The 16,453-nt window shown below is 48.1% G+C and overlaps 1 protein-coding gene across 1 annotated transcript in view; it reads right to left on the reverse strand.

Moving 5' to 3' along the window:
- Positions 1-15,141, reverse strand: part of LOC123026069 (calpain-12-like) — a 17,354-nt gene extending 2,213 nt beyond the window's left edge. The window contains exons 1-13 of the mRNA XM_044435305.1: positions 14,923-15,141; positions 14,294-14,366; positions 13,020-13,141; positions 10,133-10,266; positions 8,494-8,662; positions 7,663-7,746; positions 5,831-5,916; positions 5,241-5,315; positions 4,533-4,696; positions 3,154-3,356; positions 2,316-2,327; positions 874-1,082; positions 670-712 (exon numbers count right to left, since the gene is read on the reverse strand). Of these exons, the coding sequence (XP_044291240.1) occupies positions 670-712; positions 874-1,082; positions 2,316-2,327; positions 3,154-3,356; positions 4,533-4,696; positions 5,241-5,315; positions 5,831-5,916; positions 7,663-7,746; positions 8,494-8,662; positions 10,133-10,266; positions 13,020-13,141; positions 14,294-14,366; positions 14,923-15,141 (1,593 nt within the window). The remainder of the gene's footprint in view (positions 1-669; positions 713-873; positions 1,083-2,315; positions 2,328-3,153; positions 3,357-4,532; positions 4,697-5,240; positions 5,316-5,830; positions 5,917-7,662; positions 7,747-8,493; positions 8,663-10,132; positions 10,267-13,019; positions 13,142-14,293; positions 14,367-14,922) is intronic.
- Between the last annotated feature and the right edge of the window lie 1,312 nt (positions 15,142-16,453).

Genomic DNA, 16,453 nt, shown 5'->3' on the forward strand with positions numbered 1-16,453 from the left:
GCTTTTTCAAAATCGCATTATTATCAATGGAACTATACCCCTATATTAGGGTTAGGGGTGTGCACCAGGGTAGGGTTAGGGTTAGGAAAACGAGGTGCCCTGGCAGGATTTTGAGGGTTGCAATGCGTTTAGAATGGGCAGAATGGATGAGCAGTGCAGAAAAAGCGACGCAGGGAGGGCCTTTTCAAAATCCTTGAGCTGCCTCACCCCACCCTTCGCTTCAGCATAATTCCTCATTTGCTGTGGCTGCATCTACCATTCTGAAGCAAAACCAGCAAGACTTGGGTGAGCAGGGCTTGCTTTTCCTACCAATATGCCTCATGTAGCCCTAATACATTTTTACCGAGAGTGCCCGAAAGGGGCATGCCTCTCTGGGTCATTGTTCCATCTCAAAATAGGATGCTTTAGATTGCACAAGGTACCCCAGAAGATTTCGGGCAGGAGCCTCGGAGCTAGCTTAGGTGCACCTTTCTTCCTCTTCTCAAATGTGGAAGTCCCACTAAGTCCCCATCTAGCACCTCAGATTTCACCTGTCCCTGCCAATATATTTGTAAGTTTCAGTCATTGCCCTGAGGACTAGAATCATGCTTAATTCTCAGTAATACTCAAGCTTCCCAAGATGCCAAATTTAATAAAATATTACAATAAACCAGCAGTGTAAGCCATTACCTGGAAGGCCTCCTCATCTGCTCTGATCTCATCACTGATTTCCCTGGAAGGCAATTAAACATTGTCAAGGAGTTTCTAATGAGTCATGCTGACTGGGGATGGTGGGAGTTGTGGTACAACCCATCTGAAGGGGGAGGAAGGCTGCTCAGAGACATGGTAGGACCAATGTATTTAGGCCTTTCTAGAAACCACTGGCTCACTCACAAGTGCTGATGCTTCTTCTCTGTGAAGATGCGAAGGGTGAAGCCAAACTCATCCACCTTGGAGCTGGTGGAGCCAGGGACGATCAAGTAATCCGCAGGGGGCAGGACAAAGCGCTTCGTGACGTCCCTCTTGGTCTCCTTGAATGTGCCAACCTTCTTGAGTTGAGGAAGCAGTTTCTTTCTTTGGGACGGGTCTTTCGTTTGCAGATACTGGGGAAGTGAAAGATGCAATCAGTGAAGCTGCACTGCAGAACCCTCTCTTGGCTGCCCTCTACAATGTGCAAGCCAGCAACAAAATTCAGCCCTTATTATGCCATGAGGGCTAGGAGCATGGAAGAACCAAGAGAGGCTTCCTGGCCTGGATGGAGCGACTTTGAGGGAAAGCTGCTGGGGCGAAATGCAGCCTCTCCCCCCGACTGCGTGCTTTGGTCCAGGAGTCCACGGCTCCTCTCAGCAAAACGGGAGATGCCAGGGGAGGCAAGTTCGCCGGGCCAGCTTGCCCTGCTTTGAAGTGGGCAAAAATGCCCGTTGCAAAGCACAGCTAAGCAGTGCAATTCGCCTCCGCAGGATGGGACAGCGGGCAAGCATTTGGGTGGCCTCAACGGGGGACTGGCCAAACCCATGGAGGGGGAGGCTCTCCGTGGTAAACGGCCCTGATCCGGGGTGGTACGTGTATGTACACTACTTACTGGGGAACATGGGCGGGAGGGGCAGTTGCATGCAGGGAAATGCCGGCAGCTGTCAGATGCTGGCCCGGGATGCCCCTTCTAACTCGCTCCGTTTCTATGTTTTTCCAGGCAGAAGCAGCTAAGCCACCAGTGCTGGCTTGTTTATGGTAACACAGAACTTCTCCTCTGCATTCGGCTTGCAATCAGCCACTCGATGGAAGGGTTTGGATTCCTTACGGGATTAAAATCAGCTCCTCGAACATGCGTTTTCCCCATTCTCCCTGCCCTTGGCCACCCACCCTCCTTCCTTTCCCCTTCTGCATGTTCCATTACACAACCACACATGGGATCGCCGAATCGCAAGCCTCTACGAACTTCACAGTTGAGTTCATTCTGCAATTTCCAGATAATACCGCATGTTCTTTGCTCTAGAAAATCTGCAGAAATGCACGGAAAGCTCAGAAGAGGCCTGGAGGAAGGCGGCATCAGGTAAAGCTTCCACAGGCCACGAAGAGCGAAGAACCGTGAACACACGGCACTTCCCCAAGCTGAGGAGCCCGCGGGCTTAACAGAAACTGTGCCTGGGCGGTTGCTGTCATGGCAGAATTGGGGGCCACACTGCGCTGGGGGAGGTTCTGCGATGGAAGCGAAGCCGGCTGTGGGCAGTGCTGGCCGGCCAGCGCCGATGCCGTCACCATCTGCAGAGCATTTCTGAGCATGAAAAATGTTTTCTTTAAAGCAGGGAAAGGGCGAGTGACCAGCGGAGGACTGTTACCTCTTTGGATGCCTGCAAGACAAAAACAGAGGGAGCCAGCATGAAGTCCGGCCGCAGAGACGTTCGAGCACCATGTTTGCTGAGCAGTCCCTGCGCCGACCGTGTTTCCCCCAAAAGGAGACCAGGTCTTATATTAATTTTTGCTTCAGAAGATGCATTAGGGCTTATTTTCAGGTGACGTCTTATTTTTTCATGTACAACAATCTATATTTATTCATTTACTCATGCACAAAAATCTACATTTATTCAAATACAGTCAGGTCATCCTCTTCTGGAACATCATCATAGCTCTCCAGACCCCGAATTGTGTTAGACCATCTGTCTGGCTGACAATTTTAACTGGGGCTTATTTTGGGGGTAGGGCTTATATTACAAGCATCCTGAAAAATCATGCTGGGGCTTACTTTCTGGTTAGGTCTTATTTTCGGGGAAACGGGGTATCTCTGGGCAAGCGTGGGAAAGACCCTGCATGGAAGGGCTGCTGCCAGGAGCCTTGTGCCCCCCAGATGTCTTGGACTACAGCCTCATTGGTCCTGGACCAAGTCAGGGATTATGGGAGTTGTAGTCCAAAGCATCAGGGTGGCATCACGTCTGATGCCCACTCTGGTGCTCGCTAGTCAGGGATAACTCGGAGGCTGCTCTTCCCTCTGAAGGTTCCCATTTAGCATTTGGCTTGCACGGCTTGCAAACAGAGCCAAGTCCTGCGTCGAGCGAGGCATGCAGCCAGCCCAAACGCGCCAAGTGCAGGTGGGCACCGCACCCCGCTGAGTCTGGCCCCGGATGGGCTGGGGGGAGCCACGTGGCTACCTGCAGCGGAGGGTCCTGAGGGACGGCCTACCTGAAAGATGTCATAGCAGATGCTCAGGTTTTTGCTAAGCTCCCCTTTCTCATTCATTTCCCGCGAGCCCTTCTGCATCAGGGAGACAAGGAGGGTACAGGTGGGTTCCCACTGCTGGCCCTCCTTTGGGAGCTTCTTCTTCCGGGGTAAGTTGTCCGGCTCCAGGAACAAAATGAGGAACTGTGGATTTGTCTGGACTTCACCTGCAAAGTAAGGAAAATGGGGCGAGGGTACAAACCCAAGAAGCAGGCCTCGGAGCACACCGTTGAGCGCACGTGCGCGCCGTCTTGGGACAGGATCGTTCCCAATCCAGCCTTCTCCCACCCGGCGCTCCCAGGGTGTGGTAGCACAATGACAAGGGGGGGGGTCTGACACCCCCTGCTGGTCGGGCTCCAGGTGCGGGAAGCCCGGCCCAAGCAGCAACGGGCCATCCTGCCTCCATGACCTGCCTGTTATTCCTTTTTTTTTTTTAATAAATAAGTTTTATCATTATTTTCTACTAACTAACAAATCTACCAAAAAGAAACTAAAAATCATCAGTCATCAAAAACATCAGACCTACTGGGTCAGCCCCCCGTACTTTTTCTTTTTATGATAATCCATAAACATATTTAAATGCAGTGCTTTTTTTGTCATAGAACGCACCGGAATGGAGTTCCGGCACCGCTTTTTGACAGATTTTCCCAGGTTTTAAAAATAACGTTTGAAAATTTGATGTTTGGTCTTCGTGGATTCAAATCGCCCTGTCAAGCGTAGCAGGTCGGCGGCAAAATCATTAAAACGGTGCATGCGGGCTGCTTGCGTGTCGAATCTGGTGCATGCGCACTTCGTCCGCGCTGGATGTGATGGCGCTGCTCGGCTTGTGACTGGTCGTGTGGTCGCGCGCTGAGTGCTTACTGTGGGTGGCAACTGTTACGTTTTGTTACACAACTGACGTGTGTGGGTGTGTGTACAGTGATTGACTATGTGCAAAAGGTAAATAATTTCATGAGCTCTGGCACCTTTTTTCTTACAAAAAAAGCACGGTTTAGATCTATGCATAGTCCCATTTCTCTAGCCAATAATAAAAGGAATTCCAAGTTTGATAGAAGTCTGTATCTTCTTTCTCCTTCAGAGACAGTGTCAATCTGTCCATTTCAGCACAGTCCAAGATCTCTTTAAAAATCAGTTTGTCGGTAGGTGGTTCTTCAATTTCCAATGTTGGGCAAACCTACCCATTATTCCTGTTCTGAGTAGAGGGTCCTTGATTTACTGGGACCTCCACCTCAGTAGCCCTTTCAGGCCCTTCTGCCAAACTCTCCTCTCCCCTAGCCCTGGTCCACAGCCTCCTTTATCAACACTCTTCCAGCCAACCCACAGGCATCCAGCCCAGATCTTACCAGGGGTGCCATCTTCATCACTGCCAGCGAGGGCTTTTTTCCACGTCCCCTGGAAGCAGCTGCTGCTCCAGCGAAAGGGAGCAAATTCCTCCACTGCAGAGTCAGCACTGAAGTGGCAAATCTCCAGGATATCAAAACAGTCTACGAAATCTTCCAGCTGCATCCTGAATAGCCAGGGTAAAGCAGAAAACAGAACACCCTCATTATCAGTTCGGGGCTGAGGGGCATCTGTCTATTTTTAAACTTCTTCTAGGTATTCATACCCAGCTTCCTTCAACCCCATTCCCTGGGAAGGCTTACAAAGTTACAAAACCAAACAACATAATTGGACCAGCTGCCCATTCAGAGCTTGCTGGCCCTATTATTGATACACCAGAATTAATGGCGGTATTGAAAACTCCTTCATGCAAGCTGCCTTCTTCCAGAAATGAGAATTTGCTCTCGTTTCAGGATGCCCCCAAAGTGGTAAATTGCTTTTGTGAAAGCAGGGGGAGCCCACCTGAGCAATGGAATTACAGGGCCTAAAAGAATCAGCTGTGGGGCATAACCCCCCATTTGACTTCTGCCAGAGCTTCTCCGGCCTGGTACAGATGCAAAATTCTCCAATGCCAACCGAGGCAGAATCTCTGTGGCCCCAAAAGGCAACGCCCTCCTGAGCACCTGTGGCGTGTTTGCTCCCACTGGCCAAAAGCTTCCGATCTGCCTTACCAGAAGACCCCGTCATTCTTTTTCTCACACAGCGTCTTTTGGAATTCTTCATCTATGGAGGACCACATGTTTGAACTGAAACCAAAAAGAAAAGACAGGTACGGTCAAAATGTGGTGGCAACTTTGAGATGCCTCTACTTGGAGGTGTGGAATTTGTCCCCCACCCTAGCTTTTCTTCTAAAAATTAGGAGACATACCCTAAATGCATTTATCTATTGGTAACGTTCATGAAATGAATCCTGAGCTGATGAGAAGCCATTAAGAAGCCTAGCCCACCCCCAACTCAGCCAGCACAGAAACAGTTGGACCAGTCACTTCTCCAATAGCAGAAATGGACCGGGAGAGGGGGAGGGATAAAGGGGCAGGGAGGGGAGAAGGCAAGGGGCATCTACCTGTGCCCATTCCTAAAGCCCCCACCCCGGTTCCTTCCCTCCCATTCCCAATGGTGTATCTCAATGGCTGAAAACGGAATCTGCCAGATGCCCTGGTTTCAGCTTCCCAGACTCCAGTCCGAGATTGACTCCGATTCCAGCCCCTTTTACGGTACCTTCCCCCCACATTCTGACCACAACCAGCTTGGGCGTACTCACCCGTAACCCCAGGGCCCTTTCCAGTCCATTTTACCCCAGGGATTTCTCAGCTGCAAGAGTTTCACTTTCTTGTCTTTCAGGAGGATCTAGGAATGAAAATACAAAGGGTGTGATTGCATGAAGAGAGCCAGCATGTGCATTCAAAAGACAAGATGCAAAAGAGGAACAATTTCTCTGCATTTTTAACTGCTGTGTGCAAAAAAAGCAATTTACCCATTTCATTCTGAAATGGTTTTCATCGAAGCTTTTGCTACAAGAAAAATAATGACCGATGAATCCATCCTCTTGTTCTTCCTTTCACTCAGTTCTCCTTTTTACCTGTCCTACATATCTTTTAAATTCTGTTTTATATTTCTGCTAAAAAATTGTGAGCCTGCATGGAGCTTTTTCGAAGACCTGTTATACGCTGGGCCACAAGAAGCAAATGCGGAGCATCCTGAAGCCCATTTCAAGAACTATGTAAACAAACTCCCTCAAACTGCATGCCATAGTTAATACAGGTCTGTAGGTGGAAGTAATGTTGCCCCCCTTCCTGTCCATTTATAATGGACACCAATCATTTCAGCCTGAGGATGTGAATGGGATTCTTAGAAAGGTGAAGTCTATCACTTGTGTGTGGGACCCTTTCTGTGCTGACTTCTGGATGTGGTTGCTGGGGAAGGTCTGTCTAGATAAATAGGGCATGGAACACTGGGGTTCTAAGCCACCCATTTTGCTGATGATACTGAACTTCAATTCTTTTTTCGCTCCAAATCCAAGGAAGTTGTTCTAGTTCTAAACTGGTGTCTGATGTCAGCAATTGTCTGGATGAGGCCGAACAAATTGAAGCTCAACCCAGACAAAACAGAGATGCTCTTGGTTAGTCAAAGAGGCCGATCAGGGAATGCGAATTCAAGCTGCACCAGACTGGGTTCTGTTCACACTGAAGACAGGCCTCCAGTTCACATGCACCCCTGGACACTGCAGGAATTCTGGGTACCTATGGTGGCCATTTTGTTTTGCTAAAAAAGGAACAAAGCCAGCCCAAAACATGCAGAGAGCTGACTGCCAAGATGATGGTGAATATTCCTGGGTTTCGTTGCGCTGGCTGGCCTTGTTGGCTGGAAGCAACAGCATCTGGACAGGAACGTCTCGAGGCAAAATGGAGCAGAGCTTTGGCAGAAATCCGAAATATGCAGAAAAGGGATTTTTTTTAATAGGGACGGGCAAGACATTCCTTCAACTTGCATTTGACCTCATTGCTTGCTTTTGATCTACTGCATGAACTGAAATTCAGTCATCCCTCAAAATGCTGCTCTTGGGGTTCATCGTTAACACGTCCCACAAGCCTTCCTCCCCGGCCTTGGCTTGTCCTGCATCTTGTTTTCCTGACTGACACTTGCTCCATGAAAGAAATTAGGAGAGTAAGTACTCGGAGGAGGGCTTTCTCTGCAGTGGCGCCCAACTTATGGAATTCACTCCCCAAAGAGGTCCGCCTGGCACCGTCGTTACTGGTTTTTCGGCGCCAGGTAAAGACCTTTTTATTTAAACATCATCTTAATTGTTAAAACATATGATCTGGCCAGGGCAACTTCTTCTTCCTTCTCTTTTCTCCTCCTATATTCTTTATTTACTTATTTTATACTGTTAATTTTAATTTTATATTATTGTATCTCAGTGTATTTTTTGTATTTTTGTATTTAGTGGTAATTTATTATGTTCTATTTTATTTCAATGTATCTTATTGTGTTGTAAGCTGCCCCGAGGCTTCGGCAAGGGGCGGCATAGAAATGCTATAATAATAATAATAATAATAATAATAATAATAATAATAATAATAATAATAGACTCACCTTGTGCAAATCTGTGATGGTATAGACATGGTTCACAATCAGCCCCTTGGCCTGAAGCTTCTTGTTTTGTTCTTCCGTCTTATGCTAGAAGCATCCCAAAGAGAGAAGCACAGTCAGATCCATTTGGGCTTGCGACGCCCCGGCGCCCGAGAATCCACATCCACTCAAGCTGCGTCAATCCATCAGCTGCTCAGTCAATCATATTCCCAAAGCTCTGATGGATCTCTCACTCAAAGCCCAGACAGATAGCTTGGACTATCTGCCTTCCCCTCAGTTGATCCCCCCGCAGAGGTGAGCACACCTGCCCACCTGGCATCCTGCTCGCATGTGGACATGCCCCCCCCCCCATATGGCCTATGCGCGTGAAATCCAACATAATGAAGCAAGGGAGGCAGAGCCCCAGCTCCCAGGCAGCCAATGGTTTATGGGGGAACTTCCCTGCTAAATAGGGACAAGAGGTAACTATGGTGGTACAGATCTGATAATGCAAAGCAAAACTCTTGGCTTCCCTCACCCAGGGAGAAATCCGCCGGCAGACCCATTAAGGGCCAGAGGAAAAGGAGTTTCAAGGTCCTACGGAAGGTGGAGCAGTTGGGGTGCTAGCCTAGGGATCACATGGGGCATTTAACCATTGCACTGCCCTGAAAGGCCTCTGCCGCTTCAGCTCCCTCCCCATCTTTCTTTCCCTCCCTCTCAGCAACTGCCTGCTTCCTTGGTCCAGCGGCTGGGAAGAAAGCTGAGCACCAAGAAGAGCCATCAGGCCTGGGATGCTTTGGAAGAACAGGGCCCCTGCGCCGAATTCAAGGCAAAGGGGCTGCTGCAGAAGCGTACCAGGATGGTTCCTCCCATCAGAGAGCCCCTCTTGTATGCCATCCGAATGTTCTTGAAGAGCCCGGGCTGAGCCTCCTTCAGATTTAGTTTCTCCACAATCCCTCCTGTTAAGTCCACGAAGGACTCGGTCAGGAATCCACCCCAGATAGCTGCATAGGAGCCGTTCAGTCTTTTCAGGAAAGGAAAGAAACAGGGGAACAACATAGATTAGAGGCAACTTGCAAACGTTCCTTCAAACTGGACCTCTCAGAAAAGGGGCAACTGCGACAAAACAACAAAACGAGACCAGCCCAGACCAAACTACCATGCTAATGCAGATTTTTAGGAGTGTGAAAATACAGATGTGCTGCAGGAAATGCTTGTTTTGCGGGGAAACGTCTTTGTAAAAATAAGAGCACAAGACCTTTGCAGCGGCAGAGCAAGGGCTGACAGAATCTTAGACCTTAGAGACAGGGGTTCCAGTAACTCTGGGCTTCCTTTTATTTTGAGAGGTGCCGAAGGATGGGCTAGAGCAGGCCAGACCATCTGGGGCTGACAGAGAAATTGCTGTGAATCGTCCAGAGAGCTCTGGCTATTGGGAGCACAGGAATGAAATAAATAAAATAATAAAGAAATCACATTCATGTAAACATTCCAGTGTTCCTTCCCCAGGCAAATAGCCCCCATATATGCCCAGTCGCCCCCTGAGATCGGCGGGGGAGGCCCTTCTCCGGGAGCCCCCCGTGAGAGAAATTAGGAGGGTGGCTACTCGGAGGAGGGCTTTCTCAGCGGTGGCGCCTAAGTTGTGGAATGCGCTCCCCAGAGAGGTCTGCCTGGTGCCGTTGTTATTTGTTTCTCGGCACCAGGCCAAGGCCTTTTTATTTAAGCAACATTTTAAATGTTAATACCACTGAATTTTATCTGGCCAGTGCGGCTTATTTTATATTGTGTGTTTTAAATTATTATGATTATTTATATGTATATTTTAACTTACTGGTTTTATTTATTGTTGTAAGCCGCCCCGAGGCTTCGGCGAATGGGGCAGCATAAAAATGTTTTAATAAATAAATAAATAAATAAATAAATAAAGGGGGCTGTATCACTAGAAATACATTTAATTATAATAGCAATCATCTTTTTAACCACTGGAAACACAAAATACATACAAAATACTTTCATCGTAAGACAGAACATGAGAACACCACGATGCAGATAAGAAAAAATGAAACATCTATCACGAAGAGGGAACAGTAAGCATTTTGAAACTGCAGATCGTTATTAACAATGAAAGGCTGATTGAAATAAAAAAGTTATTTAAAGCCTATTTTAAAGAAGCATGGGAGGGGGTTTCACAGAGAAGGGGCTACTGCTCAAAAGGCCCCTTTATTTATGTTTACGTAAGCCGTCCCGAGGTGTTAAGTGATGGGACAGCATATAAAAAGTCCAAATAAATAAATAAATAAATAACATGAACAAGGCCCGTGGGAGGGCCTTGGCGGCTGCCCTTGGGGCCCAGGTGTTCAGAGGTGCTTCACTAACCTGGCCCCAACCCATTCAGGACTTCTACAGGTAGCCACCAGTACCTGGGCCCAGTATAGCTGGTACAGAAGGGGTGCTGCCCCCCCCACTGCAGTCCTGCCCCCACGAAGTCATCACTCACTTGGCATAGGCTTTCTCCAGTAAAGGCATCCAGAATTCGTTCTCCTGAGCTGAATGCACGAAGAGCAGCTTGCCATCCAGAGTGGGGAGGCGGTCGTTCACCACCACGTCCACCCACTGCCCAAAATGCCAGAACTGGGGAGGAAGGAGGAACAAACGGGCCGGGGGTGAAAATGAGGAGGGGGCAGGACTGAGCCAGGAACCGGCACACGTGTGTGGACATTTCAGGTGATGGCAGCTGGCACCCACTCCAGTTCCACGCGGAACTCTTCAGGGAGTCCTCCACGGGTCTGAAACTGCGGCAGGCTAGGGCTCAGCACCATGGACAACACCTTGAAAGCTCAGGCTGAAATCCGGAGTGGCTACACAGCTCACTCGACACAAAGCCACAACCCTCCGCAGCTGGTTTGAAAATGCCCTGTGGGGTACAGTCACCCCATTTTATACCACCTGTAGCCAAAGCTCTCCAGGTGGGTCACAACATTTAAGCCACCCATCCACATTTCAACCAGGCCTAGCCCTGCTTAGCTTCCAAGATACCTTCAGAGATGGACAAACCAAGATTCTCCAAACATGAGCACCTTCCTCTCTCTCCTCATCGTGCGCTTGCAATCGCAATCAGAAATCATTTTGCACGAACAGAGAAAATAGGGCAACGTTTAGCCTAAAGCCCAGGTGATTTTAAACGGGGTGCATTTTGGAAAATTCCAGAAAACTAAATGGGGAAATTTACATGGACTGAGCGTGGGCATGTTAGAGGATTTGTGATTCTTCCTCTTCCTCCTCTTCTTCGGTGGAACAGCGGTGACTAGGGTGGCGTGCAAATTTCTCATCATTCCCACTTCCTGCCTGGACGGTCTGCTTCTGTGCCTGAGTCTGAGCAGAAAGGGATTCTGTGATTCACATGAACCAGGTGATGCTCAGTCAATAAACAGGGGCACGTGAGCAGCCGCCGTGCAGACAGAACACTGGACTAGGCACTTCTTGGGTCGGATAATCCATTTCTGCCTGTTCGCTCTGAGTGGGACAGACTGGCTAGCAAGTACCACTGTACCTTTCGTAGCTTTCCTACAATAACTGCCATTCACTGGGGAAGTTCTTCTGCTCTTTCCTAAGCTAGCGTCTCCCATTCCTCTGTTCTCCCCTTCATGGAAAAGAATTTGGACTCTAAGCTTCTCAGGGCAAAGTCCTGCATTTGGTTTATGCTAAAAAAAGGTGGCCTATCAGTGAATGAAAATGCCTCGTTTCTATCAAGTAAGAAATTATACAGTCTTTTAATCATTTTCTCATTTTCTCATCTGATTTAAGCATCACTTGATCAACTGCTGTTAAATCCTTATAAAAGCCCCACGTTTTGTAGTCTTTAGCATATCTCGATTGTATCTGCACCTTATGCCACCAAGAGATATTAGATCCTGTTCTTGCGTTTCTCGACTCAATTTCAATCCCCCATCCTTATCCAGAATGTCATCATATCTTATGATCTCTTCAAAATTCAATGCATTTGGATATACAAAAGCTTCCATGGGTGAAAGCCATCTTGGCAATTTATTATACAGTTTTGTCTTTAACTTTTCCCACACCGACATTAATGATTTTCTAATATAGTGACTTAGAAAAGAGCCATGTAGCTTAGCCTTTTCATATCACATATAAGCATGCCAACCCATTTGCAAATCATGCCCTTCAAGATACAAGATTCTCTTATTTCTTAAAGTTATCCATTCTTTTAGCCACGTTAAGACAGAAGCTTGATAATACAACATCCAATCAGGGAGACCAAAGCCCCCCATTCTCTTTAGCCTCCTGAAGTATTTTTAGATTAATCCTTGGTTTCTTCTTTCTCCATATAAATCTTGAAATTTGAAAATTTAAATCATCAAAAAATTTCCTATCAATTTTTATGGGAATCGTTTGGAATAAAAACAAAAGCTTTGGCAATATATTCATTTTAACTAGTGCTATTTGAAAATGTACTGTTTCTATTAGGCCAACATTCCACCACTACAGACCTTCTGCTAAAATTACAGTAGGAAAGAGCATCAGTTTTGCTGCCACAGGCTGGTGCTGAGAAACGCAAATGTCAAGGCAAACTTGAAAAGCCCAGTTTGCCTCTTGAGGAGTAAAGCTGCTGTGAAGAGGAACTAAAGAGCCTCTTGATGTGTGTGAAGGAGGAGAGTGCAAAAGTTGGCTTGAAACTCAACATTAAGAAAACTAAGACCATGGCATCCGGTCCTCTCTCTTCCTGGCAAATAGATGGGGAAGAAATGGAGGTAGTGACAGATTTTCTTTTCCTGGGCTCCAAGATCACTGCAGATGGGGACTGCAGTCAAGAAATTAAAAGATGCTTGCTCCTTTTAGGAAAGCTATGGCAGACCTAGACAGCATACTAAAAAGCAGAGACATCGCCCTGCCAACAAAAGTGCATATAGTCAAGGCTATGGTTTTCCCAGTCGCAATGTATGGCTGTGAAAGCTGGACCATAAGGAAGGCTGAGCGTCGAAGGATTGAGGGCTTTGGATTGTGGTGCTGGAGGAGACTCCTGCGAGTCCCCTGGATAGCAAGGCGATCAAACCGGTCAGTCCTAGAGGAGATCAACCCTGACTGCTCTTTAGAAGGCCAGATACTGAAGATGAAACTCTAATACTTTGACCACCTAAAGAGAAGGAAGGACTCCCTGGAGAAGAGCCTGATGCTGGGAACAATAGATGGCAAAAGAAGAAGGGGACGGCAGAGGATGAGGTGGCTGGATGGGGTCACTGAAGCGGTTGGTGTGGGCTTGGGTGGACTCCAGGGGATGGTGGAGGACAGGAAGGGGAGGAATGTTGTCCGTGGGGTCGCGATGGGTTGGACACGACTTCGCGACTAACAGCACCAGCAAGACCTACCTGGAAATGGAAGATGCCGGCATAATCCTTCCCTTGAAAGCCTTGGTCCTTAGGGACCACCTTGCGCAGGATCCCTGGGTACAAAGTGAGAGCGGCAGCCGCTGCCACAAACCAGCAGTTCCCTGCCACAGTTGGAAGAAAGGATGTGGGTTATTCTGGCGCCCTTTCAAAAGGCGACTGCTGCCACCCGCTCCCACCTCTGGTGGACACAGGCCATGACCCTGTCAGGCCATTTCTCAAGCAAAATGGGAAATGACTCCTTCGCCACTAAAGATCCTTTGCATTTTCGGTTCCTGGAGAGGCTGCCTTCTGCAGGCTGTCAAGATAATCTCAACGGCGGCCAGAGCAGGGAATGGATTTGGGACCTCAGCTGGGGGCTAGTCCACAGTGAGTACCTGCTGACCCTTGTTCTCTAGCCCTGCTAATAAATATATATGTCTTGTAACTGTGCACACACAGTCACAGAAAATGCTAGCTGGTCACCAGTAAGCTTCCCGTGGTGCCTAGGGGGCATTTGGAAGGGGCTGCTCCGAGCTATCACAATTTGGGTTGTGATAGCCCGTTTTACAGCCGGCTTTTGCGGTCTCTGAAAGAAAAACAAAGCGGGCCAGGGGGAATCAGCGGTGAACATGAAATGGCTCGCACAACAGAGTGTGTGTGTGTGTGTGTGTGTGTGGGTGGGGCGGTGCCCTCGAGGGTGGTTGGCACTGATGCTTCACTGGTGCTGGTACACCTGTGAAAAGACATCAAGAGTTTCTGCCGCCGCCGCCGCCAGAGAACTCTGCAGCCAATTCACTGTACCCATGATGGAACCAGTCCTGCAGATTCAGACAGCAGCACGACTCTCATGGGAACAGCAACCCCTACACACAATTCGGCTTGGGGAAATGGAGGCAGGCTCACAAGCGAACCTGGTCAAAGTCTTCTCTTGCTTTTATTCGAAGTTACATATTCATGCCTGCAGGGGCACCCCCACCTGGCCTGAAACTTCACTCCTGCACCACCCATTTGGCTTGGCTCTTGGACTGAACTGTGGACTTTTGAGGAGAGAACATGCCACCCCATACTCTCCGCACCGCTCCTGGAAGGAGGCAGTGTGGCAAGAAAAGCCAGCTCCAAGGGACCGATCCCATCAAGGAAGCCAAGCCTCGAGTGCCCAAGGGGTGAGCAAGGCGGTTTGGAGGGTGGCTATTCAGGGGTCTCTGTAAGCTGCAGTGTGACGCCATCAAGTCAGGAAAGAATCGAAAGGGAAGCGGAGCAGATGGTCATCTTACCCAGGGACCCCTGTCTGACATCGCTCACGTTCATGCCATCCTGAGATATAAACACGGGATTCTGGCAGATTTCCTGCGGAGAAAATGCAGAACATCACTGTGCTGAAGTGTTTCAAATGCTTGACCGGTCTCTGGAGATCTGAGTTCAAGTTCCCAGTGGGCTGTGACGCTCACTGTGTAAGTTTGGCCAACTCTTAGCCTAGCCTACCTTACAAGGGTGTTGTGAGGTTAAAATGAGGATGAGTAGGATTGTGGAAACCTGGGGTTCTCTTTACAAAATAAAGGTAAGGTAGACATGGAAGGAAGGAAGGTAGACTTAATTTAACCTTTAGGTGTAGGTACCTAAATCCCCTCTTCGCATCTATTCAGGTAGAATTAAGAATAAAGGTGACTTGTTAAGAAGTGTTCCAATTTATTGCTTTCTTGCCTTCCTAGAGCCATGGTCATTTTATTTGCATAACAATCCTGCACATTAGGTAGCTGTTGGCTACCCTGAAGCTACCTGTTGCAGCTTCAGGGTCTGAGCCAGGGCACCCCATCAGATCTTTGGGATGTGAGCCAGGGAATCTCAAACGCTACTGCTGAAGAGCAACCCAGATGCAAACAAGAATCCCATCGTCTCCGCTCACCTTTGGTCTCTTCCAAACCACCTCCTTCTTGTCGTTCTTCCCTTTTAGCTGATCATAACTCACTGGCCAGAGTTTGAATTTGGGGTCGGTGAAGAGGCCCGTCTGAAAGCAGTTTCTTTTCAATTCAGCATAGTTTTGCTGAAGGTATTGCAGGACTTCAGCAGTTGCACCAACATCTGAGTCTTTAGTGAGGCAAATCCTGATACCAGAAGGCGTCATGGTTGAGTCGAGCTGTGGCTGTACCAAACTCTGGGGTTAATTTATACTGTGCAGGGAGAAGTTTTTGTTTGCTCATGGAATGATGGCCACTTCCTCTTTTGGCCAAGGCCACGTGAGTGGGTTTTGCACGATTCCTTTCCCGAGAACAATCCACTCACCGTGGCTTACTTGCAAAGTGGCTTCGTGTGGCGTAAGAAATGACACACGAACAGATATTTCAGCTTATGCGGATTCAGAAGAAGAATGCAGTGGTGGTTATTGTTACTCAGGTTATTTCTTAAGAAACACAGACTAGGCATTTTTCCTCTTTTCTCAGGAGACCATCTTGCTGGAACAGTGAAGAGGGAGACAAGTGGAATTGTGTGTGGAATGCAATCGAGGGAAGGTCGTCTGGTGGATTTTCCAAGCTCAGCCTGGTGGTTTCCATTCTGACAACCTGTCTGCCTTTTTGTTTTTCAACGTTTTAAAAAAGTATCTTTGGAGCCTCAAAAAAGCAAAGTGACAACCGGTTAGGTGTGGGCTTCCCCGAAGTTGTTGCAGCTTCAGGGTTTGAACCAGGACATCCTGCTTTGGCTTTGGATTGGGCTTCCACGAGAGGTCGTTGAGGCCCCATCGGTGTGGGTGTTCAAGGATAGGCTGGACGTCCACATGGTGGGCATGTCGTGAGCGGAGCCAGCTGGTGCCGGAGGTCAGACTAGATGGTCCGGGAGGCCCCTTCTGACTCGCTCTGTTTCTATGTTTCTATTATAAGCAGGAGATAGAATGGCACTGCTCAAGAGCAACCCAGATGCAAACAAGAATATTTATTCTCAACTCACCCAAACCACCTCTTCCTTCTTGCTCATCTCCTTTAGGTGATCGTAAGTCACTGGCCAGAGCTTGACAGAAACACTCTCTGCAAGCTCAGACATTCATTCTGGGTGATTAGTGCTTTGGGATCTGTAAAGAATGCTTTGCAAAGAGAACAGTCGGCAGAAAGAGGAAACCTCAGCTCAGAACAACCACCGCCTCCCATGTCTTTGCCCATGGCCTTCCACGCACAATCATATCCAGCTTGTGACCCTAATCCTCACTTAGCTGGTGGGAACCTTCTTTTCAATCCACACAGACTGTAGAAGAAAATACAAAGTGTTTCAAATGTTCTTTGGTGTTTTATGTACAAGGAAATAAAATCAGCACCACATTCCAAATCACGAATCCCTTTCCTTATGCTTCATAGCCCAAAATATGCATTCTTGTCTTTTAGGGATGCGCAACACTGGAAAACTTGCTCTGTTTGAACTTGATGGACTTTTGACACGTTCCCCACCTG

This window comes from Varanus komodoensis, unplaced genomic scaffold (assembly GCF_004798865.1).
Source record: "Varanus komodoensis strain SLA01 unplaced genomic scaffold, ASM479886v1 scaffold29_1, whole genome shotgun sequence".
Taxonomy (NCBI): Eukaryota; Metazoa; Chordata; class Lepidosauria; order Squamata; family Varanidae; genus Varanus; species Varanus komodoensis.